Source organism: Anastrepha obliqua, chromosome 2 (genome assembly GCF_027943255.1).
Source record: "Anastrepha obliqua isolate idAnaObli1 chromosome 2, idAnaObli1_1.0, whole genome shotgun sequence".
NCBI classification, from domain to species: domain Eukaryota; kingdom Metazoa; phylum Arthropoda; class Insecta; order Diptera; family Tephritidae; genus Anastrepha; species Anastrepha obliqua.
Genome location: NC_072893.1, coordinates 104,269,579 through 104,296,571, shown reverse-complemented (window position 1 = coordinate 104,296,571; position 26,993 = coordinate 104,269,579). Strand labels below are relative to the sequence as shown.

The following is a 26,993-nucleotide window of genomic DNA, read 5'->3' as shown; positions in this document are numbered from 1 at the left end:
AAAAAGATTTTTTTCCGCTTTGAAAAACACCCCCTCGAAAAAATGTATTCTCTATTAATAGTGGAATATGAAATGCTTTGAAAACACCATTTTTTTTTTTAATTTTGTTTGGTTTTCAGAAAATTTTGTTTTGAAAAAATTTCATACCCTTGAAAAAGTTTTATTTTATTTTTTTTGTTTAAAATTTTTGAAATTTCTTTTTTTTTTTGTAATTTTAGAAAAACACCTCTTCGAAGAAATTTCTTTTATCTTTTTGAGGAAAATGTGGTTTTGAAAAAATTTTATTCTTTCGAAATTTTTTTATTTTACTTTATTTCTTCAAAATTTTTGAAAACAATTTTTTTTATAATTTTTGAAAAACACCCCTTTGAAAAAATGTTGTCTATTATGTGTCATAGTGGTATTCCATTAACGTTTAAATACTTACAAATATCTACGCCTTCACAAATAGGAACAATAAACAAATTTCCTCAAAACCAAAAAATTTACTTTTTTTCTAAAAAAATACTAAACAAACAACGTAATAAATCTAGAATTTTGTGTTCACTTGTGTTCACGAAAAAACAGTATTGTTTTTATTGTATTAACTGAAAACCAAAATGTTGCAAAAAATCAAAACAAAACTAAATTATTTTTTTGTCTTCATTTGGTCCATATGTTCCATAAAAAGTTGATATGGTAAATAATATGCAGGGTCTGATACATGAAAATTTCCATTGACCATTATAGTGACAAAATTATCGATCACCAATTCCAACAGGATTTCAAAATCAGAGTTCGAATGAGTTGTTGTGTGGTGTACTTCTGAAAAAATGAGAAATAAACAAAATAAATCTAAAAATTCGAATTCTAACTTTATCTTGTGTATGTTCTTATTACCTTTGAATTTTTCCAATGAAGCACCATTCATTTTAAATTTTCCAAGAATTTTTTTTATCATTTCGCGTTTCTTTCCTTTTTCATTCGATTCCAACATTTGCTCATAGCCGAAAACATCGTTTGCAATCATTCATTTCCATATAGAATTGGTCAAGGAAAGCATTGCTCAATTGAATTGAAACATTATTTTCATTCGAATCATTTGAAATTTCTGTATTCGACTCTTTAATTACAACACGACACAAATCGTTTCACAATAACGAAAAATTCAAAAAAAGTTGTACACATAAAATGAATGTCGATTCGAAACTTACTATAATCTAAGAATCGAGCAAGTTTTGTTTTGTACAATATTTTGATTTTTTCTTTTTTTATATGAAGAAAATATTAAAAAAAATTTTTTTTTGCTAAAAACATTCCCCTAGTGGATCCCTATAATATGAAAAAAAGAACGAATAAAATTGGCCTCGTTTCGGCCCAAAAAAGTGCGTACAAACGAACATCATTTCATTTTTATATATATAGATTAAGCGTTAGAATTAGAATTATTAAGTGTTTTCGATGCAACAAAAGTATGAATTACCTTTTATTGAGATTGGCTTTCAATTACAAAAAAATTAAATGGACTTAAATTATTTTAATAGTAAATTTAGTAAAAAAAAATATATTAATCAAGAAGGTCTTTAGTTGTGCTATTGGTTAACGTTGTCCCATGCGATTTCATATGTCCACTAAGACCTGCATATTGTGCGAAGCGTTTACCACAAATTTTACATAAATATTTCTTTTCTGCTGCATGGATCTGTTTATGTTGGTTTAGGTGTTTAGTACTTGTGAATCCTTTGTTGCACACATTACAAATTTTGTCTCGAATTTTTGTGTGTACATTCATGTGCTCCTTTATTAATTTTCTTGTATAGAAAGTTTTTGAGCATACTTCACACTTGTGGCGTGGTCGATTCTCATGCCGTCGCATATGCGTACTGAATAGTGATGCGGTTTGAAGTTTTTTACCGCAAATATCACAAAAGTATGGTTTTTCACCAGTGTGGGAACGTATATGAATTTTTAAATCTGTAGATGTAGCAAAAGCTTTGTCGCATATCTCACATATATACGTGTAGTCTTGGACATGTCTTCGTAAATGGACGGTTAAATTAGCGGCCACCTGAAAACCATGTCCGCAGAGATGGCATTTAAATGGCAGCGAACCATCGTGAGATGCTAAGTGAACTTTGTACTGTCCCAATCCCGCCAGTAATTTTTCACATATAGAGCATTCATATGGGCCAACATCGACTTCGAGGAATGAAATGTGATCATAATACGGGCAAGTTGGAATATACATAGATTGAGTTTTTTTGTACTTTATTTTTTGTCTCTTTTCTTTTGAACAAATTTTCCGCAGCCTTGCAATTTCTCTTTCCAAATCTTGTTCGGTTATATTTAGGCCAGATTTCATGTTAAATTCTGTATGTATAAGTGTCAATGCTTCCCGGCGTCGATTACTAAATCTATAGGTAATATCTTTTTCATTCCACAGGCATGGTAAACCTTTGTAAAGTGCAGCTAAAATCATACATTGCGCATCGGTAATAGATGTGGAAGGAAGATCGGTACTTTTTCTTGCTTCTACTTTGGGCTGAAAAGAATTTATTTTTTTTAAAATGACAATTACAAAATTTCTTACGTTTAAAATTTAGAAAGTTATTAATGACTCACCTCTTTTGGTGGACCAGGCCTTTGTTTCAAAAAAGAGTTCGGATCTGTATACCAAGTAGGTGTATACAAACGGCCTTTTGATTCATAAATCCTTTTGCGTATAATCTCTGTTTGAATTTTAAAGCGTAGTTTCTTAATTAGCTTTCGAATGTTTTCCCATTCATCTGGCATGCCTACTTCTGCAGCTATAATCTTGAACAATTCGGTTTTCTCTTTATAACATATTGAAGTTCTAATTTCTTTATCCCATAGCGCAGGATGAGCTACGTAACTTGAAAAAATTAACTGCATCTTCGCGATAGGGAACATTTTCTTCAGATCGATCGACTGTAGAGGAATATTAATTAATATTAAATAATAAAAATATGCATTTCTACGAACCTCTCGTTCAGCAATCGCTTCTACGTCATCATTATTCTCACAAACTTTATATGACCCTTCAGTATCATTGGATTCATCATAGCTATTCATATCCTGGCAAGTGGAATTAATATTTATTTGGGTATGAATAGTAGACAGGATTTAAACTATTTCAATCTTACATAACTGCATTCGTCCATTGCGTTTCCTGACATCTCGTCTTCACTGTTATCTAGTGTCTCCCTTGTATCGACTGAATCCAATTCTATTTCAACTCTTTCAAAATCTCTTGAACAACTATCGTAATCCTCGACGACCTGTAAAACATTTTTTAGATAAAAATTTTTAATAAACCTTTTGAATTCATCCAAATTTACCTCTATCCTTTCTAGCTTCACCAAAGATTTCACATTTTCGTTATCCTCATATATTTGCACATTTTCTTCATCAGATTTTAGCTCTGGAAATTCGGACAGATGGTCTTCGTACATATGACACACGAAGTTTTCCAACTGTAGGAAAGAACATTCGCAAAAATCGCAATTCAGTAAAAAATCTTTCTTTCCTATAGAGAACAATGCTGTTATTTCCCCACATTTTTTCGTATTTGACAATTTAATTTCTTCCTTAATATCGAGTGCCATTATTATGTATAGTTGCAAAGTAGTTTATGGTTATTTTGAGCTTGAAGTGCCTTCAAAAATCACTGTTTGTGTACTTCCAAATCTTTAAAGTTGTTTTGCTGCCTTTGTTTGGGGATTTATCAATTATCAGTTGAGACAAAACTATAAAGTTACTTGTTTATGTTAGATTTCAAACTTTTCGGTTTATTTCGATTGGTATCAGTATATAAATTGGCCTTAATACTTTTGGGCAAATACAGACGATTGAACTACAGTGTAAATATACAGTGAGCCAAATAGCCAAAACAGAAAACTTATCCATGATTATTTGACAGTTCGCTTGAATCAATTGGTTACAAGGCGAATAGAGTATCTAAGGACGCGCCATTAAACAACAGTTACTTTATTTGATTTTGACAAGTCTGACATCAACTCAGTTCGCAATACAAAACAAACGAACAAAACAAACAAAAATAGAAAAAACTACGTGTTCATTTCATGTTCATTTTCACATTCCGTGAATGGCTTGGTAATATTGTGATTTGTGAGATTTAAACTAATAAAACTAATGAAAACGAAGCACCGGGTGTTAAATTCTTAAAGCACAAATGAATGTAAAGCCTCGAAATTCAGTTTGTTTGCGTTGTTATGCGGAAGCGCCGTGTGTAGAAAGTATGTGTCTGTGTGAATAAAATCTTGCGTTTGGTTGTTTTCATTGCTTTCGTCTACTCTTGCTCTTCAAAAACAAGTAATTCTCCTTCCTTTTGCATGTTAATTCATCCAATCTAACGACACACCGTATTCTGATAGCGCAATTTCTTCTCTAACATTCTTGGATTGGTTAAAAAATCCATTTTATGTAACAAGGCGAATTAAGTACTTCCCAAAACAGTTACTTTATTCTTCGCGATTTTGATAAGTCTGACGTCCCTTGCCAACACAAAACAAACCAAAGGAGGAGAACATACATGTTTGTGAAAATTTAGTAAATGGCTTGGTAATATTATGCTTTGTGAGATTTAGGGTCTCCGCACACGGGTCGTATCCTCATCGAAGCGTACGCGAGGCATACGCTTCATTGTCGCACACTTGTGTTCAAATGGCGAACCGCGCACGGATCGTCAGCTGCTCGTACTCGTCACAGCAAGCATGCAGCATGACGCCTATCGTACAGCAGAGCCGTCAAATATCCTGTACGCTAATAAATTGTTTTATTTCGTTTCTGAATAGCCAGCTTCAAAATTTCTATAAGCTTTCTAAAAGCATTTTTAAACATTTTGTAAAATGTCTGAAATTGATAATCATTGCAATCATACGTGTGAGCAAAAGTCTGAAATTTGTAATCATCCTCTTGTAACTCCATTGTGGCAATGCATAATCTGTTGTTTGAGTTATTCCTAAAGTACGGATGAACCCAGTACCTCCTTTTTCTTTTATTTCTCCTCCGATGGAGAAGATAATACAATGAAATGAATTCTTCTTCATCGCTCGACATATTGACAACTAGCACTTGTACGATAGCTAGCTATTTTGTGTGTAAACAAGCACGCGTATCGTCATCGTCGCTACATTAAAAAAATAATGGAGTGCTGCTGACGATATGGTAACGATACGACCCGTGTACGGAGCCCCTTAATTTACACAAACTAATGAAAACGAAGTATCTTGAGGTGAATTGTGAAGACACAAATTAACAGGTATAATGCCTCGAAATGCAGTTTGTTTGCGTTTTTATGTGACAAGAAGGTGTGTGTGTGTGTGCATTGCTTTCTCATACTCTTCCTCATCATAATTCCCCTCCCTTTTATTTGTTTATGCATGGAGTCTTACGACACAGCGAATTCGGAAAGCGCAAAAATGTATTCTATCTTTCTTGTATATGTAATAAAAAACCAAGGCGAATCTAGTCAAGGTGGTGGCATTCGAGCAATAACAACATTTTTTAAACTAGAACTGTCAACGTAAAGAGAATCAACGAATGGAATGAATGAACTACAAATAGATAACATTAGTTCTGCATTTCTAAATTTAAGGCAAGTTGAAGAAGAATAAATTATCTAATCGAATCACACCACCTTATATAGATAACCCTTGTAGAACCATTTCTTTAATGGTGGCACACTACTAATGCATATAACCCTTTGAACAGAATTGCAGCGGACATTGGGTAACGGGTTGATTACCCACTGGCAAAAGTAGAACATATTTAGTAGCACGGAATTGCACAGAATTGCAGCTTGGACGGATTTGTTGCCGTCGGTTAGTTTTACGGCGACAAAATAATAAGATTTATTTTTATTTTCTCCACACTTGAAGTGTGCATATGGGCGGAAAAATGAGCTTGAGTCAAAAATGAATACCGCATTTAATTAAAGGCCTGAGAAACGAGCTAGCATTATGACCATTTGCAAATGAGATATATAAACAAATAGATTTTGGTAGAATCAGCTGATTTGCTAACGCAACGGGGAACATAAAAGCGGTTCTTTCCCCAAAAAAACTGAAATTGCGTTAATGATATGCGTTAAAATCACAGCCTTCGTCCATGTTAACATAGCCAAAAATCTTCAAATACCCATGGTCGATGAGGATATGAAAAATAGTAGAGAAACACATCCTAAGAAATAGCAGACCCACGTGCACGGTCTTGCAACTACTCGCACATGCAATCGGCATCCCGTGTTCGTATCCACAAAAATTATAACAATGATGTCCATTGCTTTAAATGCCTGTTATGATTACGAACTTCGTATTTTTTCGAACATTAAGTTGTACCCTATTTGGACGCATTCAAAACTTAGTTGACAACTATTTGGAACCGCTTAAAAAGAAGAAATAAATGTAAAAACATAAATCCAAATTAAAAACGAACGTTCACCTGCTCGTGAACATGTCTCACTTGCAGAAATGACTTGCTACATTATAAACATGATATTTAAGACTTTGATTAATTGAATTCATCGAAAAATTTGGTTCTGTTTTATAATAGGTTCACATATCAGCCGGGTATATACTTTTTCGTGCTTAACTTCCAATCCGTAATTAAAAAGCGAGATTATTCGTACACAATTTCTCTGCCGAAATTAGAGATTACAAAAAATCTTTGATTATAGCCATACTGTTCCCTATACAACTAAGTATTTTCTGTGTTATGGATAATTTTTATTACTAATGTAAGGGGAACGTAAAGTGGACGCCGGCAAAGAAAAGAGGTGTGGAAATAATTCTAAAAAATGTTTGTTAGATTCTATTACTTATGTGTTCATATTACAAAAAAAGAATGTGTATATTTCATCCAGCTGCCTATTACTAGCAGCCAATTGCGCAATTAAGTTAACTATTCCGTCGCCTTGTATTTTCTTTATATCGTTGAAAATAATTACACTAAAATATTCGACGAAACCAATTTCTATGAAGAAAAAGCTTTCAAAACAGTCTTAGCCGCTGATTGTCAATTTTGCAGCTAAACCGCCATATGTGAACGGGTAGATTAATTTTTTCGGTTGTATTGCTAATTACTGCGTATGTCAACGTATCTTTACTGGGCGAAGTTCGGCGACTGCGACATCAATTCGTGAATACCACGAGTTTGTTATCGAATATTTTTTACAGCTACCATTTCTTGATTTATTGGAGAATGGTTATAAGTGCTTCATTAGGCGATTTGTTTATAAATTGTTTGCCTTTTTACTATTGTTAAATTCAAGATTTGTGTTTGCTAAAGTGTATGGTACAGGACGGTATAATGGAGCTGCATATTAAAAACGTTAAAATTGAGTGTAGTGATTTAAAAACATGCGGGGAAATTGCTATATTGTTGTCACCGGAGAAGTCAGAATTTTTCCTAAACTGCGGTTTTTGTGAATATACATTTCTTCAAATGGAAAACTTCATCCAACATATGTACGAGGACCACATTTGTGAGTTTTCTCCACCTGAACTAAAGCAGGAACCATGCGAAGTGAAAGAATATGTGGACGAAGAGGATGCTGCTCAGGTTGGTCGAACCGTGCCTCAAATTGTTCCTTTATTAAAAAACATATTTTTACAGGAAAATTACGAAGATGAATTCGTGTTAAAAGACTTTGAAAGAGTTGAAATTGAATTGGATACAGCCGAAATAGGCACTTCGCTTGATATTAAAGAAGATATATCAGAGGAGTTTTTCGACGAAGAAATCCAAGTAAGTGGGGTAATATTATTTTCTGATATGGGAAATGTTTGATACAATGCCGCTGTGTTTGTAAACGTGGTAGGCGAGTAAGGATAGGGCGCTAGCTTCTCCAAACACTCAATACTCTCTAATGTTTGTATAGGTAATAAAGGTCACACTGTTTCTGGGTACATATCAGGTCGGAGCTTTAGCTTCTAGCCTTCTTTCTTTCAAGTTCATAACATAGAATTGGAAATATTTAGTATAATGCAACACGCTTTGAAAAAAGGATGTAAGGTGGTATAGATGGTGTATACCCATCATAAAAAGGAAAACGCCACCCTCCAGAGGCATATAATTTTTAGTAATTTATTGCTAAAGTTTTGTAATTTAACGAAAAGTTGGTATTGCCAGATACCTCAAATAAGAACGAAGTACGTATTCAGAGACGTTCACTGGACGGATGTTTATAAATCCGCAGTATTTTTTGCTTTAGTTTAAAATTGAAAAACATTTTTGAAAATTTGAATATTGACTTTTATTGAAAAATCGTCGCAGGAGGAAATTTGGAATAAAAACCGCGCGATTGTCTGGATTATGTTATACAACTGTAGAAATCTTCGAAATTTGAAAAGATGATATATAGGCAATCATAGAAAGTAGTAAAGTAATTAAGAACCAAAAAGCACTTTTATAAGTGTATTGTATTGCTTCAATAAGCTTTGCAAAGGAGTCCTCGTGTTCGTTTTTTTTTTTTTGTTAGAACTCTTTTCCGCGTGTGCGTCGTTCGGCCGCGCTTCAAAAAAATGGCTCTCATCAGTCCATCTCCGGCTATGTCATCCGCAGCATTTTTGTGTAGAACTCCTTTCCGCGTTAAAACCATGACACCAAAAATTGTCAGACGTTATATGCGTGTGTGTAGACACAATAGCCCCCATCCCCATCATCAACACTGCACTGAAATACCTCATTTACTGTTAACAAACAAACAAACAAACTTCATTTTAGTTCATATTGTGCAACAAAATACTCTTGTTAATTCCAATAAATTGTTATTTGATATATTGTTCACATTGATAAATGCATTTCCATTTAATTTTCATTTAAATATTTCGAATACAGGTATAATAACAAGTCAAATCACCCTTGTGACTGTATATTTTGTGAATTGAAGTGAAATTTAGAAAAAAATATATTATAATGTGCCATAATATAGTGAAGCTCCCGAAGGCTCTTTGAAGGCAAATAATTGTAAAATTCTTATTTCTGGAATATTGGGGTTATAAATATTGTTCCTCAACCACTCTGATACAGCTACACCAATTTTCATTAAATAAATCATACTTTGCCTAAAATTGTCCATGTCGCATTATACTAAACCTGACTTGATAGAAAGCTTTGAAAACCTTTAATGGACATTTTCTTTAAATAGTTCCTGTGGGGGAAAACTACTGATTGTACTTCGCCTTTTAACCCTTAACTGGTCCGGTACTCCATGAGTAACATAACTGGTCCGGCGTAGTCTGTGAGACGAGTACGTTTTGAAGCTCAATAATAAAACACAACATAAAGTTATTATTATTTTTTAATAAACATCGATATTATGAACATAAATGAACTATATTTAGTAAAAATACATGCAATTGGGGCAAAGTCTAACAAATTATAAACACAAGAAGGAATAATGTACCACACATCTACAAAAAAAATGCTTATTCTTTCCGAAAATCATAAAAAAGTGAGAACAAGCTAGTTAACTATTTTTTTTTTTAAGAATTGATTTATAAATCATTATATAACCATAAAACTCATAAAGATATGGAAAGTTGAAGGTGGTTTTGTATCCAGCAAGGCCCAAAGTTCACAAGTTTTAGATACAGTTTTTGCAGATTGGATCTGTGCACCCTAAGCAGACTGGATTCTTGCAATAAACGCATAGGTATTTGGTCATCCTGTGTTTGTTGCTAGGACATATATGGCAAATCTTACGTTTTTGCAGAATAAGATTTGTTTCATCATTAGTTGGTTGTTCTTCTGGAACTCTAAGTATCCTTCTAATCATGGTTCGTATTTCACGTGGTATATTCATCATTGTTATGCGCCGTTTCATATGATCTTCCACCAATTGCTTAGCTAGCTGTTTTCCAAAAACATTTTTTTCTTTTATTATTGAATTGTTTTTGTAACACTGATGAAGAATATAAGAATTTACCGCAGAAATATCCAAGACACGGAAAAAGATTGTCAATGGCCACCTTCGACTACGACGACTGGATGTACTTTTTGAACACTTTTCGTCAATGGAATCAACTCCTCCTTTATTTTCGTTATAAAAGGTGATTATTTCTGGTTTATTAGTTAATTGGTCAGTGTATTCTCTGTCGTGAATAGAAGATATCAGAATTGTGGCTTTTCCAACGTGGGAAATTATTGTGCATTCATCCCTAAATCCATAGAATGTTGATCCAGCAGCTCTTTTGCGATTGGGTAGGAAGGTCTGTGGTATTTCGAGTTTATTTTTTTTTAGGGTGCCTACATACGTTAAATTTTTCTTTAGAAGGGCGTCCACTAACTTTATTGAAGAATACCAGTTATCAGCTGTTATGTTGCGATTGCTGTTGAAGAGCGGCGTTGCTAGGCGTAATACTGCTTGCGTAGGTTTTAAAAGTTTCTTATCTTCGTCACTGATACCAAAACCATCCGAGTCCTTTCCGCAATAGATATAAGCATTATAAAGATAGCTGTTTCTCGCGTCTGTTAAGCACTGAATTTTAAGGCCATATTTTGCTGGCTTGTTTGGCATCTACATCTTAAAGCGGCATCTCCCACGGAAACTCACCAGCATTTCGTCTACAGTAGCAGATTGCCCTAATCCATATAAACTTTGGCAATTATCTATAAAACTGTTAAACACGAAGGATATAGCTGCAGTAGGGTCATCCTTTTTGCGTTCTTCTCTATCTTCTCGATTATCAAATCTTATCGCAGCCAAAAGGACAGCAAATCTTTTCTTACTGAGAACTGCTCTGAATATGTCCCTTCCAGTTCCATCTGTTGCAAATAGGTGGTGTTTTGAAACAGCAGAATATTTTTCACTCATCGAATTTAGCTTTTTGTTAGTGCACTGCATAATATGTTCAAATATATTGTCACTAAAAAGTAAGCCCCAAATAGCTAGCGGATCTGCAGACTCACCAAGCATCCTTGCCTTTGATTTCAGTATGGGAACTTTCATCACAATGTTATGTTTTCGGACTTTAGATGATGGATGAACTTCTGATACCGATTTTTGCCATATATATATTTCTTTTCACTTTCCGTTGAGTCCACTTCATCACTGTCATTGTCCTCCTCATATTCAGATAATTCCGAGTTAGTGTCATGCTCTGACTCAATATTATAGTCGTCTGACACATCGTCTATATCGCTACCACTATCAGTGTCTTCGTTATTCCACTTAGAGAGAGTTTCTTCATAATCACAATCGCAGAAACGCACCCGTTTAGATGGCCCAGCCATAACTCACTATATTTGAAACACGCACTAAAGTAACGTAAAGGGTCCGGCGTAGTCTGACAGACTACCGCGCAAATATAATCGTTCCTAACTTAGAGTATAACTGAACAAAATCGACAGAAATGTGACTATTTTTTAATGACCAATAGGGGAAGGAATAGGCGGAGCGACCCGTATGTAGGTGGTTCCAGTAGCAAATAAACAGGATTTGTTTATATGACGTAGTCTCTCAGACGACGCCGGACCAGTTAAGGGTTAAGTATAATTTATAATTTCTGCTACAAATTGATTAGTTAACATATTGCTATTGAATTATTGTGTATTACTATTTTAAAGTACAAAGAATCTTTGTTTGCTATTTTCAGCAATCCAGTAAAGTAGATGCTTCGAAAAAAGTTAGTGGAACGAATTTGCGCCATAGAAAGAAATGTGAAATAAAAGAGGAAAAGGTAAGTTAATTTAGTTAATGAAAATAACAATAAATGGTTTAATAAATATTTCATACTGTGCTCATCCATATTTTTAGTTTTATCAGTTTTAAAATTTATTATCTTAACTTTGCTTTCGATATTATTTTGTGTATTAACAGAAATTTGACAATAGAGATGGTCCCGGTGACTCTGATCTTCTTATTGAAATTGGGGAGACAAAAAGGATTTCAGAAACTGCTTACGATAGACAGCGCGCACATAGAAGCAGTTATAATCTAGATGAGAATCAGGTAACTTTTTTATAATATTAATAACGCAATACCACGCTTGGTTTTTTTTTGTTTGCCAAGAAGGTTTGATATATTTATTAAATCAAAAATCAGGGCTATGAAATAAAAAGTTAAGTATTCCGGTTCGTTAACAAGGACAACTGCTTTTGACATTTTTACTTAAGTGTGGCCACCGCCGTAGCCGAATGGGATGTTGCTTGATTACCTTTCAGCAGTGCATGGGATTAAAACCCACTGTTTGCACGATACACAAGTGAAAGAAAAGGGGTTTGGTTTTTCTAAAAAGCGATAGCTCCTTGGCAAACAATGGCGAACTTCTGAGCGTATATACATTCTGTCAAAAAAGTACCGAAAATCGTTCAATAAAACGCGAAATAATTGTTTAATCATAAAAATTTATTTTGGCGCCTTCAAAATAAGCTCCATTCGAGGCAATACAAATATGCCAACGATTACTCCAGTCATCAAAGCGCCTTTTAAACGCGTTTGAGGAGATCTTCTTCAGCTCCTTCAGCGAATTATCTTTAATGGTCTCTATCGAATTAAAGCTGCGTCCGCGGAGTGGCAATTTAAGTTTTTGTGCCAGATCCATGAGTTTACTGTTATGATGCGCTGGATAAACATTGGGTCCGAATTCACTTACTCAACCATGTCTTCTGATGAATTTTTTGAAAATAATCCAACTCTCTTGGAATTAGTCGAGCAGCCTTGCGTCTCATGCCCAATTGATGGTGAAAAATGTTGCATATTGATTCGTGAGACACGCTAAGGTCACGAAACTTAAATGATGGTTTTCTAGCACCATTTCCTTGGCTTTGGCGACGTTTTCATCCGTTGAAGACGTTGATGGGCGACCAGATCGGGGAAAATCTTCCACAACTTCTCGGCCCTCTGCAAAAGTCTTATACCACTCGTAGACCCGTGTTTTTGATGAAGCACACTCGTCATAGGCTTTATGCATCATTTTCAACGATTTGGTACAAGAAATCACGTTCAAACACAAAATTTAAGACAAATTCTTTGTTCGTTTCCACGACAGTCGGTTCTACGTTACCGAAACGACCCGGATTTATATGCGGCCAAGCACTGTCAATCCAGCAGCATTACCCGTATGTAAGTACGAGGAATGTTTATGCTGCTACAACAACAACAACAAATTCTTTGTTTGATATTTTATCCATAGTGAAAATCGCAGAGCACCCCTGCGGTTGACTGATATAATTAAATGTCAAAAACAAGCTAATTAACAGATCACGCTCAAACGCGACACTATAGGCCAACATTCCAATAAAAAAAAAAAAAAATTCAGGCATATGTGTAACGCGCGCTTTTTAAATGAACAATTATCCCGATATTTTTTTGACAGAATTGCATGCCATGAAAAAGCTCCTCATACAAAATTCTATCGCCGTCGGGGGGCAGCAGAAAATATTTGTCTCCATTTGTGCAACAAAATCGAATCATATTACGAATAGTTATGTTATAGTTTGTTATATATGTTTGCTTTTTAAACAAAACTTCGAGTACTTTTAATTCTTTCTGCATGTCTTCACAGTTTTACAGCTTTAGCCAACGGTTGCTTGCATTTGTAAGGCTTGTTACTTTGCATTTCGCATTTCTGCGAGCTTCTTCCGACTTTGCCTCTTACGTATGCGCTCATACAGTCTTTTCTTTTCAATCATTTCATTATTTCCTTCGGTCAACGCTTTCCACTTTTGCCTAGCATTTCGCATTCTTTCCCTGTTTTTTAATTTATTGTTTTGGAATTTGATTTGATCTTCCTTTAGCTTTTCTCTCCACCGTTTGCAACTCTCTTTACTTTTTTCGCTGCTCTTTTTCCTCATCTAGATTTAAATAACACGTTTAAATAAATCATTTATGTAAAAAAAAAGTTTTCAAATATTTAAATTTCGCACGTGACCCACTTTATATAAGTACCAAGATCACAAATCTTCTTATCTTTCAGTAAGATTTCTTTTATTTTATTGTGTAAAATATCATAATAAAATAAATAACACTGTGCGACAGTGAAATTATACTTTTACGAGTACAACTTGTAGGTATAGTAAAACTAAGAAACATGGTATAGGAGAAATTTCCTACACTACACTACTGTTATAGTAAATTTAATTTTGCGTCGAATGAGCTATATTCGACTGTAATTGAACTAAAATTAATAGAGTTGTGTGGGTTTTAAGATTTTATTTTTTTTATTTTACTAATTTGGTATGTAGGTATAACTTACGCTAAATGGGAATAAGGACGTGTTTTGATGCGTTATCATAGATACGTAATATTTATTGGAGTGTATATGTATACATAAGAGTACACTGTACTGCATACAACAGAACTGGTCAGAACTTACGAAAATATCTGACATATTATAGCACATTTTTTTTCAATAGAAATATGAAAAAGCTCCCAAGTGTACCAAAGTTCACACTGTACATTGATTAACAAAAGAAGTTTGTTATTATAATTTAACCTTATTAAAACATCAACGTTTTATTGTTTGTTTCATTGAAATTCAAGAGATATAAATCAAAACGTTGCCAGAAAAGTCGAATTTCTCAATATTCTCCGATGATGTGGCATCATCAGCCTTATCATAAACCAGATGATTGTTATTTTTGTAAAACGGACGTAAACGGTCATCATTATAAAACTCGAAAGCACATAAAGTATGCTGATGTTGCAATTGTTAAGAACCCCGTAGTCTTGGACGATATGATTGACTCAACTGCAGGTCATGAACTGAAGGAAGTTCAACTCATTGCTGATGATGATCAAACTGATAACAATAAACCTGATGATGAAGAGTACTTTCCGTCTGGTTCTAAGTCTTCAGAACGACACATTGTATCAAATTCAGATTTTCAGGATCTTTCTCGTGATTTACTTCTATCGGGAAGACAATCTGAAACGCTCGCTTCTCGATTTAAACAATGGAATTTAGTTGATGACGACTTCAGATGAATGATGATGATCGAATTTCTTACAGAGAAGTATTCAAAACTGATGAAGAGAATGACAAATGTACCGTACCATACTAAACTCGAAAGGGCCGTTTCCAATGCATTTTTAAGTTTGGAACCAGTTCCGTTGTGTACTGCACCGTACCGCACCGTACCATACCGTACAATGCTGCACTGCACAATACTCCAATAAATATTATGGGTTTATAATGACACTTGTTATCATTTTCATGCTTCGAAACGCATACCAAATCTCGTAGTAAAAAAAAAGAAAAAATCTTAAAACCCACACAACTCTATTAATTTTAATTCATTTACAGTCAAATATAGCTCATTCGACGCAAAATTAAATTTACTATAACAGTAGTGTACTAAAAAAAATCCTCAATATCGGATAATATCGAAAAAATTATGTCAAAGTCGAAAAAATAGAGAAAAAATAAAAAAATTCCAAATACTTCCGTCTACAGTCTCGTCAGTTGTCATTTCAGAAAAATTGTCAACACACTGTCAAAAAGGTTGGTTTTTGTTCTTTCGAACTAAAAAAGCAAATTCGAAATCGGATGGAAATTGGCGAAGTTAGGAGTGATTGTTCACGTCAACCTACTGAAAAACGGTTTTATGGCCATAAAATGAGATTTTGGGGGTGTATTGGAAATTTCTCCTATACCATTTTGTTTAGTTTTTCTATAGCCACAAGTTGCGCTAGGTCTCCATAAAAGTATATTTAATTTTTTTTTGTCACACAGTGTAATGAGTATGTTTTCATTTGAAAATTTCAATTATTTTTACTTTTTTCAATGAATAAATGTTATACCATTGTTTTCTTTTTGGCTTTAACCGATATGAGCGCCCTGAGACTTTTTCTTTTTTCTGTCTAAAAGCTAATTTAATTCGGAAGAATTTTTAACGTCATACGTCTATAATTTTATTAAAAAAAATGTATTTACTATTAATTTCTCGATCGCAAAGATTTACACGTTTGAGGGATTTATTAATACTACATATGCTAATTAATAAAAATAAAATACTTTCAACTCATACATGTCTGCTTACGTATATTTACAGGACACCAATAATTATGAGGATTCTGATGAGGCTTATATGCAAAAAGATGATGAGATCGATGGTGTCTCAAAAATAGATTCACAGGTGAGTTTACGAATATGTATTATATAAGAAATTGGTCATATGGACTTCCATTAAAGGGCTTAAAAAAATTATTATTTCAAAAGTAGTCGGCTGCCCCGAGTAATTAAAAAAATTGTTTCATGTTTCAAAATCAGAAGTTCAACCCACACACGAGAATGCACGGCTACGACAACTGTACACGATTATAAAGACCAACTTAAAACGATCAATGATTGGAGAGATATATTCAAAATATTAAGGGTTAGATTTAGTCAGAAGCGCGAAAAAATGATGATTTTCAATTTTTTTTTTTGCTAGTCAATTGCTTTATTTTACAAAAATGAAAACATAGCATTAATACATCATGTTTCGCCTTGACTTTAGCAAAACTTCAAAAAAAAAAAAAAATAATAATAATTAATAATTGTAAAAGTTATCGATATTTGTGTGGAGCCCGTTTCTCCAGAATTCCCTTGCGGTGATAATCACAAGTCCTTGGAGATTCATTTAACACAATCGGCCAAGAGAAATTAGTTTTATTAATAGATAATCTTGTGCCTGACCGAAGCTTTTTTTTCAAAATTAACAATATACCGGATTCAGGAAATATATTTCAGATTTTCATGAAAAAACCCGACAATTAATTAATTGTTTAAAAAATCGAAATTTTTGAAAAAAAAGATCCTTCGATCAGGTACGATTTTTTTATGTTTTTCAAAAGCAGTAAAAATTTTATTGACATCTACCAAGCGGTTTTTAAGTTCAAAAAACAAAGTTTTGAGAAAAACGCATTTACAATTTTGCTATCGATTTATGTTCGAGTTATACAAATTATTTAATTACTTACACTGTGTCATCTATTCCTGGGTCATATAATAGTTATTCAGCCGTCATAGCAGCTTCCAAGTTATCGATTTGCTGTTGCCTACGTAGCATTCTACCTTTTCGAGTGTTATCGTTAGCGCGCTTATCTGCCACTTTCATACGGCGGTTGCTTGCAACTGCTGCTAGGTACTTGCTCCTAGGAACGCTCCAGAGCGCCCGAGCGCCATTTGTTAATTGTTGAATAACTCGAAAAGTATTTGTCGAATTCACTTCAAATTTTCACACAATATTTTTAAGATATTAGAAAATGCAAAAAAATCCAATTTTTTGAAAATTCTGACTACCCCTAACCCCTTAAGCAAACACACCCTTTCGAAATAAAGTTTCATGGCAAATGCAAGGCACACAATTAAATGCTGATGCTATATACAGCGAACCAAAAATAATCTGGGACACTTGGTCGTTCTGACTTCAATATTTTATAACTTGGGAACGGTTCAACCAATTTTCAAAAGGCAAAATCCAATATATAAAGTATTGAATTCAGTATTTTATTATAAAAAACGAAATTAATAACACAGAAGAAGAGGAAACCATCAGACACCTCCTATGTGAGTGTTATTAATTCTTGGTACTGCATTCTTAAGAGATGTAGCGGATATAGCACTCTAAAACTAACGAATCTTTGCTCGTTTATAAAAGCTACAGAATGGTTTAAAAAGGAACCCATAGTGTAAGGATAAGTTCCAGTGGTATCACAATGGATCTACGACTGGTTTCAGTGTGCCATTGCGATAGCCACCCTACTTACCTCCCATCCTTTTGCACTAATTACTGCTTGTAAACGTCGTTGCGCGAAGCCTACTAGAGTTTTGGTGACATCTCTTGGAATATTTGCCAATATATCTTCAATGGGTGATTTAAGGAAATTTTTACCACTAATCTTGCGTTTGCGCAATTCTCTTTCAATGTGGGTCCACAAGCGCTCAATTGTAAAACTTTTTTTACATTGTAAAACAACCATTCCCTTATAATCAGCGCGGTATGCTTGGGGTCGTGGTTGTGCATGTATATGAACTGTAATTTTTCGACAGTTTTGGGAATTTCCTCCTTCAACATTTCTATATAATTTATTTTATTAGTCGTAGTGTCTTCAACAAAACCAAAGGAGTCCGCTCAATTTGCCGTCATTACTTCCCAAATCATAACATGACCGCCACCATGTTTCACAGTACCAACTATCATACATTAGACGGCTTGAGCGCTGTCCAAACAAAACTGCGGCTATTGGACTCAAATATGTTGAATTTCGACTCGTCGGTGAAAATAACGCTGCTCCAAAATTCGTTTAGATTGCTAACGTATTCTTAGCATAGTGCAACCTTTTACTCACATCAATCCTTGAAAGAAAGGGACCTTTTATAGGAGTGTACGCTCTGTATTCGTTACTGTGCAGACAATTTCTGACAGTTTGTGGGTGTACGTCCACAAGTAACGAAATTTTAAGCGATAGGACAATATTAACTGCAGAAATTTTCCACGATATACCTGTAGCCAAAAGGACTTCACCACATAAAGGAGCAGACCAGAGGTTCTCAAGCAACCCCAAATCCTCGCCCTCAGCGACGGGGAAACCGTCGCGGGAGTCCACTGTCTAATTAACTCATCAGCCCCAAATGAGCCCAATATCGAGGCATTCCTATGCTCGATTACAGAAAAGTCAAGTATTCTTCGAATAATTTCAAACGCACCAACAACAAGCCTATGTCCGTAATTGCCACTTGGTTGTCGGAGTAAATATTTACCTACTTTACAGTAGTTACAGAAGTGAGCGACCCATCCATTGCTTCTTTGATTATAGCTACCTCCACTTGGAAAACAAAGTGGTAGCTTGATGGAAAGCTCCTCTCGGATTACTACTCCACCAACCCTTCCGTTCAAATTCGAGCCATTCGTAAACATGTTTGCTATACCCTGTCTCCAAATACTGCTCCCCGCTGACTCTTCCATTGAGGGTATATGAATGGAAAAAGTATCGCTCGGACCCAGTTAGGATGTGCATTGATCAAGCACCGTACATTGGTGAATCAAAAATTCGAACTGCATTTAGAAATGATGGACCTAAGTTGCATACATTTAGCGCGTTGCATTTATTATTGTTGATTGGTTAGAGTGGTGATTCATCCAGAATCCGACTAGCGCTTCCGCACCATTTTGTTGCCACATCCTCGTTACCAACTTGTTGTAACAGTTATTTACAGCAAGACTATATTCAGTCTGTGCGGTTTAGGAACCTTATTAGGTTGTTGACGTCTAAGCCAGACAGTTGCTCGAGACTCTCGATTCGCGATTCGGAGGTATTTTAGGGAAATTGCATTCTTGACCGCACCTAATGGTGTGAATACCGGTACTGCAAGAACGCTATTCATGGCAGATCCCCCTCTTGCCAGTTCATTAGCTTTTTCGTTACCTTCTATGTACCGGTGTCCCGGGACCCAAATTAAGGTTACTTTATGGTTTTCACTCAAGGTGGTGAGGATTTATTATTGTACTTCAGAGAAAAATATTTATTGTGAACACTCTTTCATCGCCGGTTAAGTGAACCTGACTTCTACATCCGTTAATATAAAACTGCAAACTATCGAAAGACTTAAGTAGGCAAGACTTAAGACAGCCACACACAACTGCCTATTCAACAAATTTTCAAACTCTTCAAACGCTGTTCTTGTGGTGTATTTACGGGAATTAAGCCGAAACTACAAAATTACAATTTGATAATTTGCTCTTATTTGGTAGCTTAAGTTTTCACTTCTGCCAGTGGTTTTCAGATATAAACCAATTGAATAAGATCACGTATTCAGATTAGAAAGAAAACAGTCGCGCTTTTGACACCAAGTTTGTTGTTGTGAAATGTTACAAAGAATGAAAACAAGAAAAGTGCTAAGTAATAATCGGAAAATATGTATATATATAGAAATTCATTGAAAATTGACAAAAAGTGTTTATAAAATATGATTTTCATATATAAAGTGGTTTACGATCGCAGAGGAAGATAACGGAAGGTTTTTTATTTTTTACTGCCTTCTTTTTTCATTAATTTAATTTAATTTACAGTAATATATTACTATTTCGATCACCCTATACATAGTTTAAGTCTGCAGCCGATAATCTTTGAAGAAGTCTGTGTAAATTCAGAGATATGCCACTATTGGCGCATACAGTGTTATGTTTAGTTAGTAGCATCTCTTGGAGGAACACACATCAAGTTTCTGCTAGATTAGTCTATTTCTTTGTGTTTGGCATTCGTTGGAGTCGAAGGGATCGAGTGATTTTCCTTTTCTATTACGACAATGCACCAGCTCACGCCTCAGCAGTTGTGGTCGCAAAATTAATGGAAATAGGGTTTCAACTCGTTTCACATCGCTTCTATTCTACAGACTTTGCTCCCTCGGACTACTATGTATTTGTTCCTCAATTTGAAGAAATGGCTGGTGGGAAAAATATTTTATTCATACATTCGCGTTTTCAAACGAGAAGGTGATTGCAGAAATTAACGCCTATTTTTCAGACTTGGACAAACTTGAACAGCATTGGACGAAGTATATAAGCCTAAAAGGAGATTACGTGGAGAAATAAAAAAAGTTTACCCCAGATTGAGGGCAATACTATATATCTCGAAATACTAGTATATTTCTTACAACCGTGATGAAAAAAGAAAGTAGTTTCATTATTACCATTTTTTATTATAAAATTTATTTTTACATTATACGGAATTTTTTGAGTATGGAGATTTTTTTATGAAATATTTGGAATTCAATTCAAGAATAAAATTTACATACCAAAAATAGCAATTTTATGAGATCAGTAACAAGTTTTAAATTTTATCACATGGGCTTAGAAGAACCTTCGAAACCAGTTTGAAGGCGAATTTATCCTCTTAAAAATAAAAAAATATATAACTGGCGTGTACACTTCTTTGAGGTGTTCGGCCGGGCTCCTCCTCCTCTTTTGTGGCGTGCGTCTTCTTGTTGTGCCACAAATGGAGGAACCTACAGTTTTAAGCCGACTCCGAACGGCAGAAATACACTCGGAGGCTTGCTATCGCTGCAGAGGGGCGAGCACTTTTAGAAAAAACTGTTTCTATTTTGGTGTTTTATGCACGGAGATTCGAACATACGCTTTCCAGAACAGAACATTCGTCTAACAGTTCGAACTAAACCGGCCGGCTACTCTCGCAAACATGCGTAAAAACGACTAAATTTTTATATATCGAAGTTTTCCAAACCAAGTTTTGTACAGGTAGAGAATTAATTTGATTTAAAAATGCCTTGCGCTCTTGCTGATATGTAAGCTAAAAAATAAAGTACATTCTGTCAAAAAAGTACCGGAAATTGTTCAATAAAACGCAAAATAAATGTTTAATCATCAAAATTTATTTTGTCGCGTCCAAAATAGGCTCCATTCGACGATATGCCAACGATTAGTCCAGTTATCAAAACACCTTTCGAAGGCGTTTGAGGAGATCTTCTTCAGCTTCTTCAGGGAATTCTCCTTAATGGCCCCTATCGACTCAAAACGGAGGCAATTTAAGTTTTGGGGAAAGGAAAAAGTCACAGGGGGCTAAATTCGGTGAGTACGGTGGTTGTTCGACGATATTTGTCGAGTTTTTTCGCAATATGAGACTTTTGAGACGGTGCGTTATCATGGTGCGAGATCCATGAGTTTTTTTCCACAAATTGGGCCGTTTCCTACGCACATTCTCTCTCAAACGCCACATAACTTCCAAATAATATTCTTTATTTACCGTAGAGCCATTTGAAGCGAATTCCGAGTGCACAACAGCAAGATAATCAAAGAAAACGAGTAACATAACTTTCACTTTTGACCGACCTTGACGTGGTTTTTTGGGTGCCGGCTCATGTGGATAGAGCCATTCAGCCGCCTGTTGACTGGTATGCTTGTCAAACTCATATGCCCACGTCTCATCGCCTGTTATGCTGCGCTGGATAAACGTTGGGTCCGAATTCACTTGCTCAAGCATGTCATCAGCCATCTACTTCCGATGAATTTTTTTAAAGAAATTCAACTCTCTTAGAACGAGTCGAGTAACCACGCGCCATGCCCAATTGATGGTGTAAAATGTTGCGAACTGATTCGTGAGACACGCTAAGGTCACGAGCTATCTCCCTCAAACTTAAATGATGGTTTTCCAGCACCATTTCCTTGACTTTGTCGACGTTTTCATCCGTCGAAGACGTTGATGGGCGACCAGATCGGGGAAAATCTTCCACAACTTCTCGGCCCTCTGCAAAATTCTTATACCACCCGTAGACCCGTGTTTTTGATAAAGCACACTCGCCATAGGCTTTCTGCAACATTTTCAATGATTCGGCGCACGAAATCACGTTAAAAACACAAAATTTAAGACGACAAATTCTTTGTTCGATATTTTTATCCATAGCGGAAATCGCAGAGCACACCTGCGATTGACTGATATGATTAAATGCCAAAAACAAGCTAAAAGATCACGCTCAAACTCTGCGACACTACAGACGACAGTTGTACCAACATTCCATGAAAAAATTTAAACATATGTGTAATGCGCGCTTTTTAAATGAACAATTCCCTATATTTTTTGACAGAATTTTTATATGTTTTTTTATAATGAAAAATTATCAAAATGTTCTGTTTAAATTTTTTGGGCGGTTTTTTGCTTCCTTGGAACAGTAGATGGTTTTTATGAGAAGCTTTTCCATAGCAGAAATATGCATTCGGCGGTTTGCTATTGCCTGCCAAGTGGGCCCGATATTACAAATAAACCATTTATATAATTTGAGGTTTCAAGTAAGCGGCGAACCGAGATCTACCGAATGGTAATTACGCTCAAAACCGTTAGGCTGTAGCTGCCGCCATTTCAAAAAATGATCATCTTACCCAAGAAGTGTTCGTTTTTTTAACAGCCGATATTAGACGTACATTTGAATTCGAAGCTGTATTAAATTATACGAAGTATTCCAATCTAAACTTCATGACTGATGAATGATGGGTAAAATTTACTCCAGTCACGTTCACAATTGAAAACTATTTTTTTATTATATTATTCATTCGTGGGCGGCGTGCAAATTTTAGTAACAATTAAAATGGTTTTTTTCAGGCAAAATCAAAGTTGAAGACTAAAGAAGTGACAACAACACCAGATATCATTTTAGATGATGCACAATGTAAAATGCTGGCTAAAATGTACAAGACGTACCCTTGCCTTTGGAATGAAGAGGATATTGCGTATAGGTTCAAGAATAGGCGTGAAGAAGCGCTAAAATCCATGCTGGAGGAATTTAATGCCAAATCTGGATTCAGCTTGACACAACTGGATTTGGAAAGTGAAATCACACGACTTCGAAAAACTTGTTCATTCGAAAAGAAACAAAAAATAACATGTAAACGAAACAATTTGCGATATCAACCAACCTGCTCATATTACGATTACATTGCATTTCTCGAGGTAGATGTTCCCCCCTTTGAGTGTTCAGTATGTGAAAAATTACTAAACCAGATAGGTCAGTACAAAGTGCATTTAGCATCTCATGATGGTTCGTTGCCATTTAAATGTCACCTCTGCGGTCATGGCTTTCAAGTGGCGGCTAATTTAACCGTCCATTTACGAAGACATGTTCAAGACTACACCTATAATTGCGAAGTGTGTAATAAGCCATGCGCTACGACAACTGAAAGGAAAGTCCATATGCGTTCACACACAGGCGAAAAACCGTTTGTTTGTTATATTTGTGGTCAGAAGACACGAACGTCATCGTCACTTTTAGTGCACACTATGCGTCACGACAATCAACGTCGTTACAAGTGTAAAATTTGTGCGAAAAGCTTCTTTGAAAGGGGAACATTGAACGTACACATGAAAGTTCACTCAAAAGTGCGAGACAAAATTTGTAATGTATGCGGCAAAGGATTTAAGAGTACAAAACATCTACACCAGCATAAACTTATTCATAACGCAGAAAAGAAATATTTGTGTAAAATTTGTGGAAAACGTTTCGCCCAAGCTGCAGGCCTTAGTGGGCATATGAAGACGCACGGTACAAAGTTATCTGCGAACATCTCCGAATTAGTTAATTCAGAATAAAAATCAATATATTTAAAATTTATTTAAGATTGACTCTAATTAAAATAAGTTTTACAATGTATGTACCTACGTAAGTTTTTTTTTTTTGTAAATCGTTACTTAAATTATTAAAAAAGCGGTAATATTAACAAAAAATTGACGGCTTTAAAATGCACGATAGTGTTTTTTCCCCTCCGAACGGCAGATTCGAACCGACATATTCCGAATTTCGAATGGTAGTCACGCACCAACCACTCGGCTAGGGTGGTCGCCTTCTTCCTATACCCCCGATTAATTTTCGTTTCCTTTTAAAAATTACTGTTATATGGAAAATGGCGCACTTTTTGTCCGATTTGGAGCTTTATAATAACAACTACTTTGTAATTTTTTTGTATTTTTTTATTTTATGTGAAATAAATTGACGTCCGAATTGTTTGTGCGAGACTACCATTCAGATGGTACCGCATTAATGGATATCGAACAAGAAACATCAAAAGAGCGAATGAGATGAAAGCGCATCTTTCCAAATGGATCAGTATCCTCCACCGTTTATCAAAAATTGCGTATTCAGCTACATTTTCTCAACAATCATGCAAGTTTTTTAAAATTCACACTGAGGGGCGTTAACAAAGGGGTTAGGTTAGGTTGGGTTTTATGATTGCCCTTGATAAAACCCACTTGGACGAGAAATTAAATTATTCCACCATTGCAATAGCAGACGATCGATTGTCTTTAATTGCTGAGTCTACAATGGCTTCTAAACGTGTTTGATGTATTAAATCTTGATTTGTTGCGTAGGCTAGCGAGTTGATATTCCTTGACTCAGTTGTACACTTGGACGCAGTAGCCACATTGTCGTTATCGCGAGTTATTCACTATTAGGCCAATCTCACGAACTTTTTGCTCAAAGTTAGGTACAGTAGATAGGTCTGCGCTTCTTTTTAATAAACGCACAATTTGCACAACGCAGCATTCGCTTTGCCAACTTTGCTCAAGGATACAGAGATTAACTTTTTTAGCAGTTACAGTTTACAGTTACAGTTACTCCGCCGTATTCAATACTCGAGGGAAGTGTTCTCTTTAAGAGGTCACAAGGTCCAAAGCTTTTGTTTCTTTAGAGATTGCAACTACTTGCGTTTTTTTATTTCATTTTTGATAACATTCTCGATACTGAATGAAATACATATTGTGTTTTTATTTTTTCAGACTAAATTAAAGTCAACAATTCAGAAAGAGACAACCACACCAAATATATTTTTAACTGACTCGGAATGCATAGTTTTGGCTGAACTTTATAAGACGTACACTTGTCTTTGGGATGAAAAGGACATCGCGTATAGGTTTAGGAATAGACGTGAAGAAGCTTTAAAATCTTTACAGGAGGAATTTAATAACAAAACTGCATTACACTTGTCGCGACTTGAATTGGAAAGTGTAATTTTACGACTGCGAAAATCGTGTTCTATCGAAAAGAAAGAAAAAATAACATGCAAAAGAAACGAAATACGACATCGGCCAAACTGTTCATATTACGATTACATTGCATTTCTCGAGGTAGATGTTCCCCCCTTTGAGTGTTCAGTATGTGAAAAATTGTTACCTGGTTTAGGTCAGTACAAAGTGCATTTAGCATCTCACGATGGTTCGTTGCCATTTAAATGTCATGTTTGCGGTCATGGCTTTCAGTTGGCATCCAATTTAACAGTACATTTGCGAAGGCACGTACATGACTACACCTACAGATGTGAGGTGTGCAATAAGCCCTGCGCAACAACTACAGAAATAAAAATCCATATGCGTTCGCACACAGGCGAAAAGCCATTTGTTTGTTCCATTTGTGGTCAGAAATCTCGAACATCATCTCACCTTTTGGTACACACATTGCGTCACCAGAAAAGGCCTCGACACAAGTGCAAGCTTTGTTCGAAAATGTTCTATGAAACAGGAACGTTGAACGAACACATGAGCGTTCACAGGAATGTGCGAGACAAAATATGCGATGTATGCAACAAAGGTTTTACAAGTAATAAGCAATTGCGCCAACATCAACTTATCCATAGCGCCGAAAAGAAATATTTATGCAAGCTTTGCGGAAAGCGGTTTGCGCAATTCGCCGGCCTTAGTGGGCACATGAAGTCGCACGGTACAAAGTTGTCTGCGAACGCCGCCGCAAATACGAATTCAGAATAAAGAGCACTACTTCGTTTCCAATAAAAATAAGTATTACTTTATTTTTATATCCTTGTAAGTAAAAATGAATTGTCTTAAATAATTATCATTATAATGAATTTGTAAATAAAAGAAAGAACATTGAAAAAATCTATTTCGTTATTTTTGTTTTGTCGTAGAATTTTTGCGCTTATGTTTGTTTGAATTTGACAGAAGTCTTTTGGTTTTACTGCCGATTGTCTGCCCTGCACAGGAATTTTAAGCCTCCGAGTGCACCAAAATCATCTCATAAAAACCATCTGTTCCCCGGGAGTCGAAATAAAACTGTAAGAACATTCAGTTTCAGAACTACACAAAAACATAAGCATAAGAACTAGGGTTATAATTTTTTTGGATCTTAATAGATTCTTGGTTTTCGGGATCTTATGTTGGCCAAGTCCCCAGATCCCGTGCGTGGCCTGAAATTAATAGGGTTTTGAGCAACTATCTATATAAAATTATTTCAAATCGGTGTTTTTGGTTGAAATTAATAAATTTTAATAAAAGGAAGTGAATGCGTTTATGGAAAAACAGAAGTTTCAACCGAATGATTTAAATATTGTTATCATATATCACAGTTTATCAAAAGTATGACTCATTAAACCAAGTGTGGATTTTATAATACAGGGTGGCTGATGAATTTTGCTACATTAAGAAACTCAAATAACTTTTCTTTTAGTGTATGAAATTCATTTATTTTTTTTTTTCAAGTTGAAGGTCATTAAATTTTATTAAATGTAGCTTAACTAGTTTTAAAAATAAT

General features: G+C 35.1%; 2 protein-coding genes across 7 annotated transcripts in view; one reads left to right on the top strand and one right to left on the bottom strand.

Moving 5' to 3' along the window:
- Positions 1-1,424: 1,424 nt before the first annotated feature.
- LOC129238300 (uncharacterized) overlaps positions 1,425-26,993 on the bottom strand; it is a 44,413-nt gene continuing 18,844 nt past the window's right edge. Inside the window, exons 6-10 of the mRNA XM_054873343.1 lie at positions 3,339-3,624; positions 3,144-3,278; positions 2,983-3,075; positions 2,602-2,928; positions 1,425-2,521 (exon numbers count right to left, since the gene is read on the bottom strand). Coding sequence (XP_054729318.1) covers positions 1,547-2,521; positions 2,602-2,928; positions 2,983-3,075; positions 3,144-3,278; positions 3,339-3,624 — 1,816 coding nt within the window. The 3' untranslated portion in view covers positions 1,425-1,546. The remainder of the gene's footprint in view (positions 2,522-2,601; positions 2,929-2,982; positions 3,076-3,143; positions 3,279-3,338; positions 3,625-26,993) is intronic.
- LOC129239668 (zinc finger protein 761-like) overlaps positions 7,212-26,993 on the top strand; it is a 31,905-nt gene continuing 12,123 nt past the window's right edge. For 3 of the 6 annotated variants that reach the window (XM_054875353.1, XM_054875349.1, XM_054875348.1), the window contains exons 1-5: positions 7,212-7,581; positions 7,636-7,776; positions 11,619-11,702; positions 11,843-11,974; positions 16,018-16,101. In XM_054875353.1, the coding sequence (XP_054731328.1) occupies positions 7,312-7,581; positions 7,636-7,776; positions 11,619-11,702; positions 11,843-11,974; positions 16,018-16,101 (711 nt within the window). In that variant the 5' untranslated portion in view covers positions 7,212-7,311. Of the gene's footprint in view, positions 7,582-7,635; positions 7,777-11,618; positions 11,703-11,842; positions 11,975-16,017; positions 16,102-23,059; positions 24,105-25,228; positions 26,346-26,993 lie in introns of those variants that run through there. The other 3 variants (XM_054875351.1, XM_054875352.1, XM_054875350.1) reach the window with 3 other exon arrangements.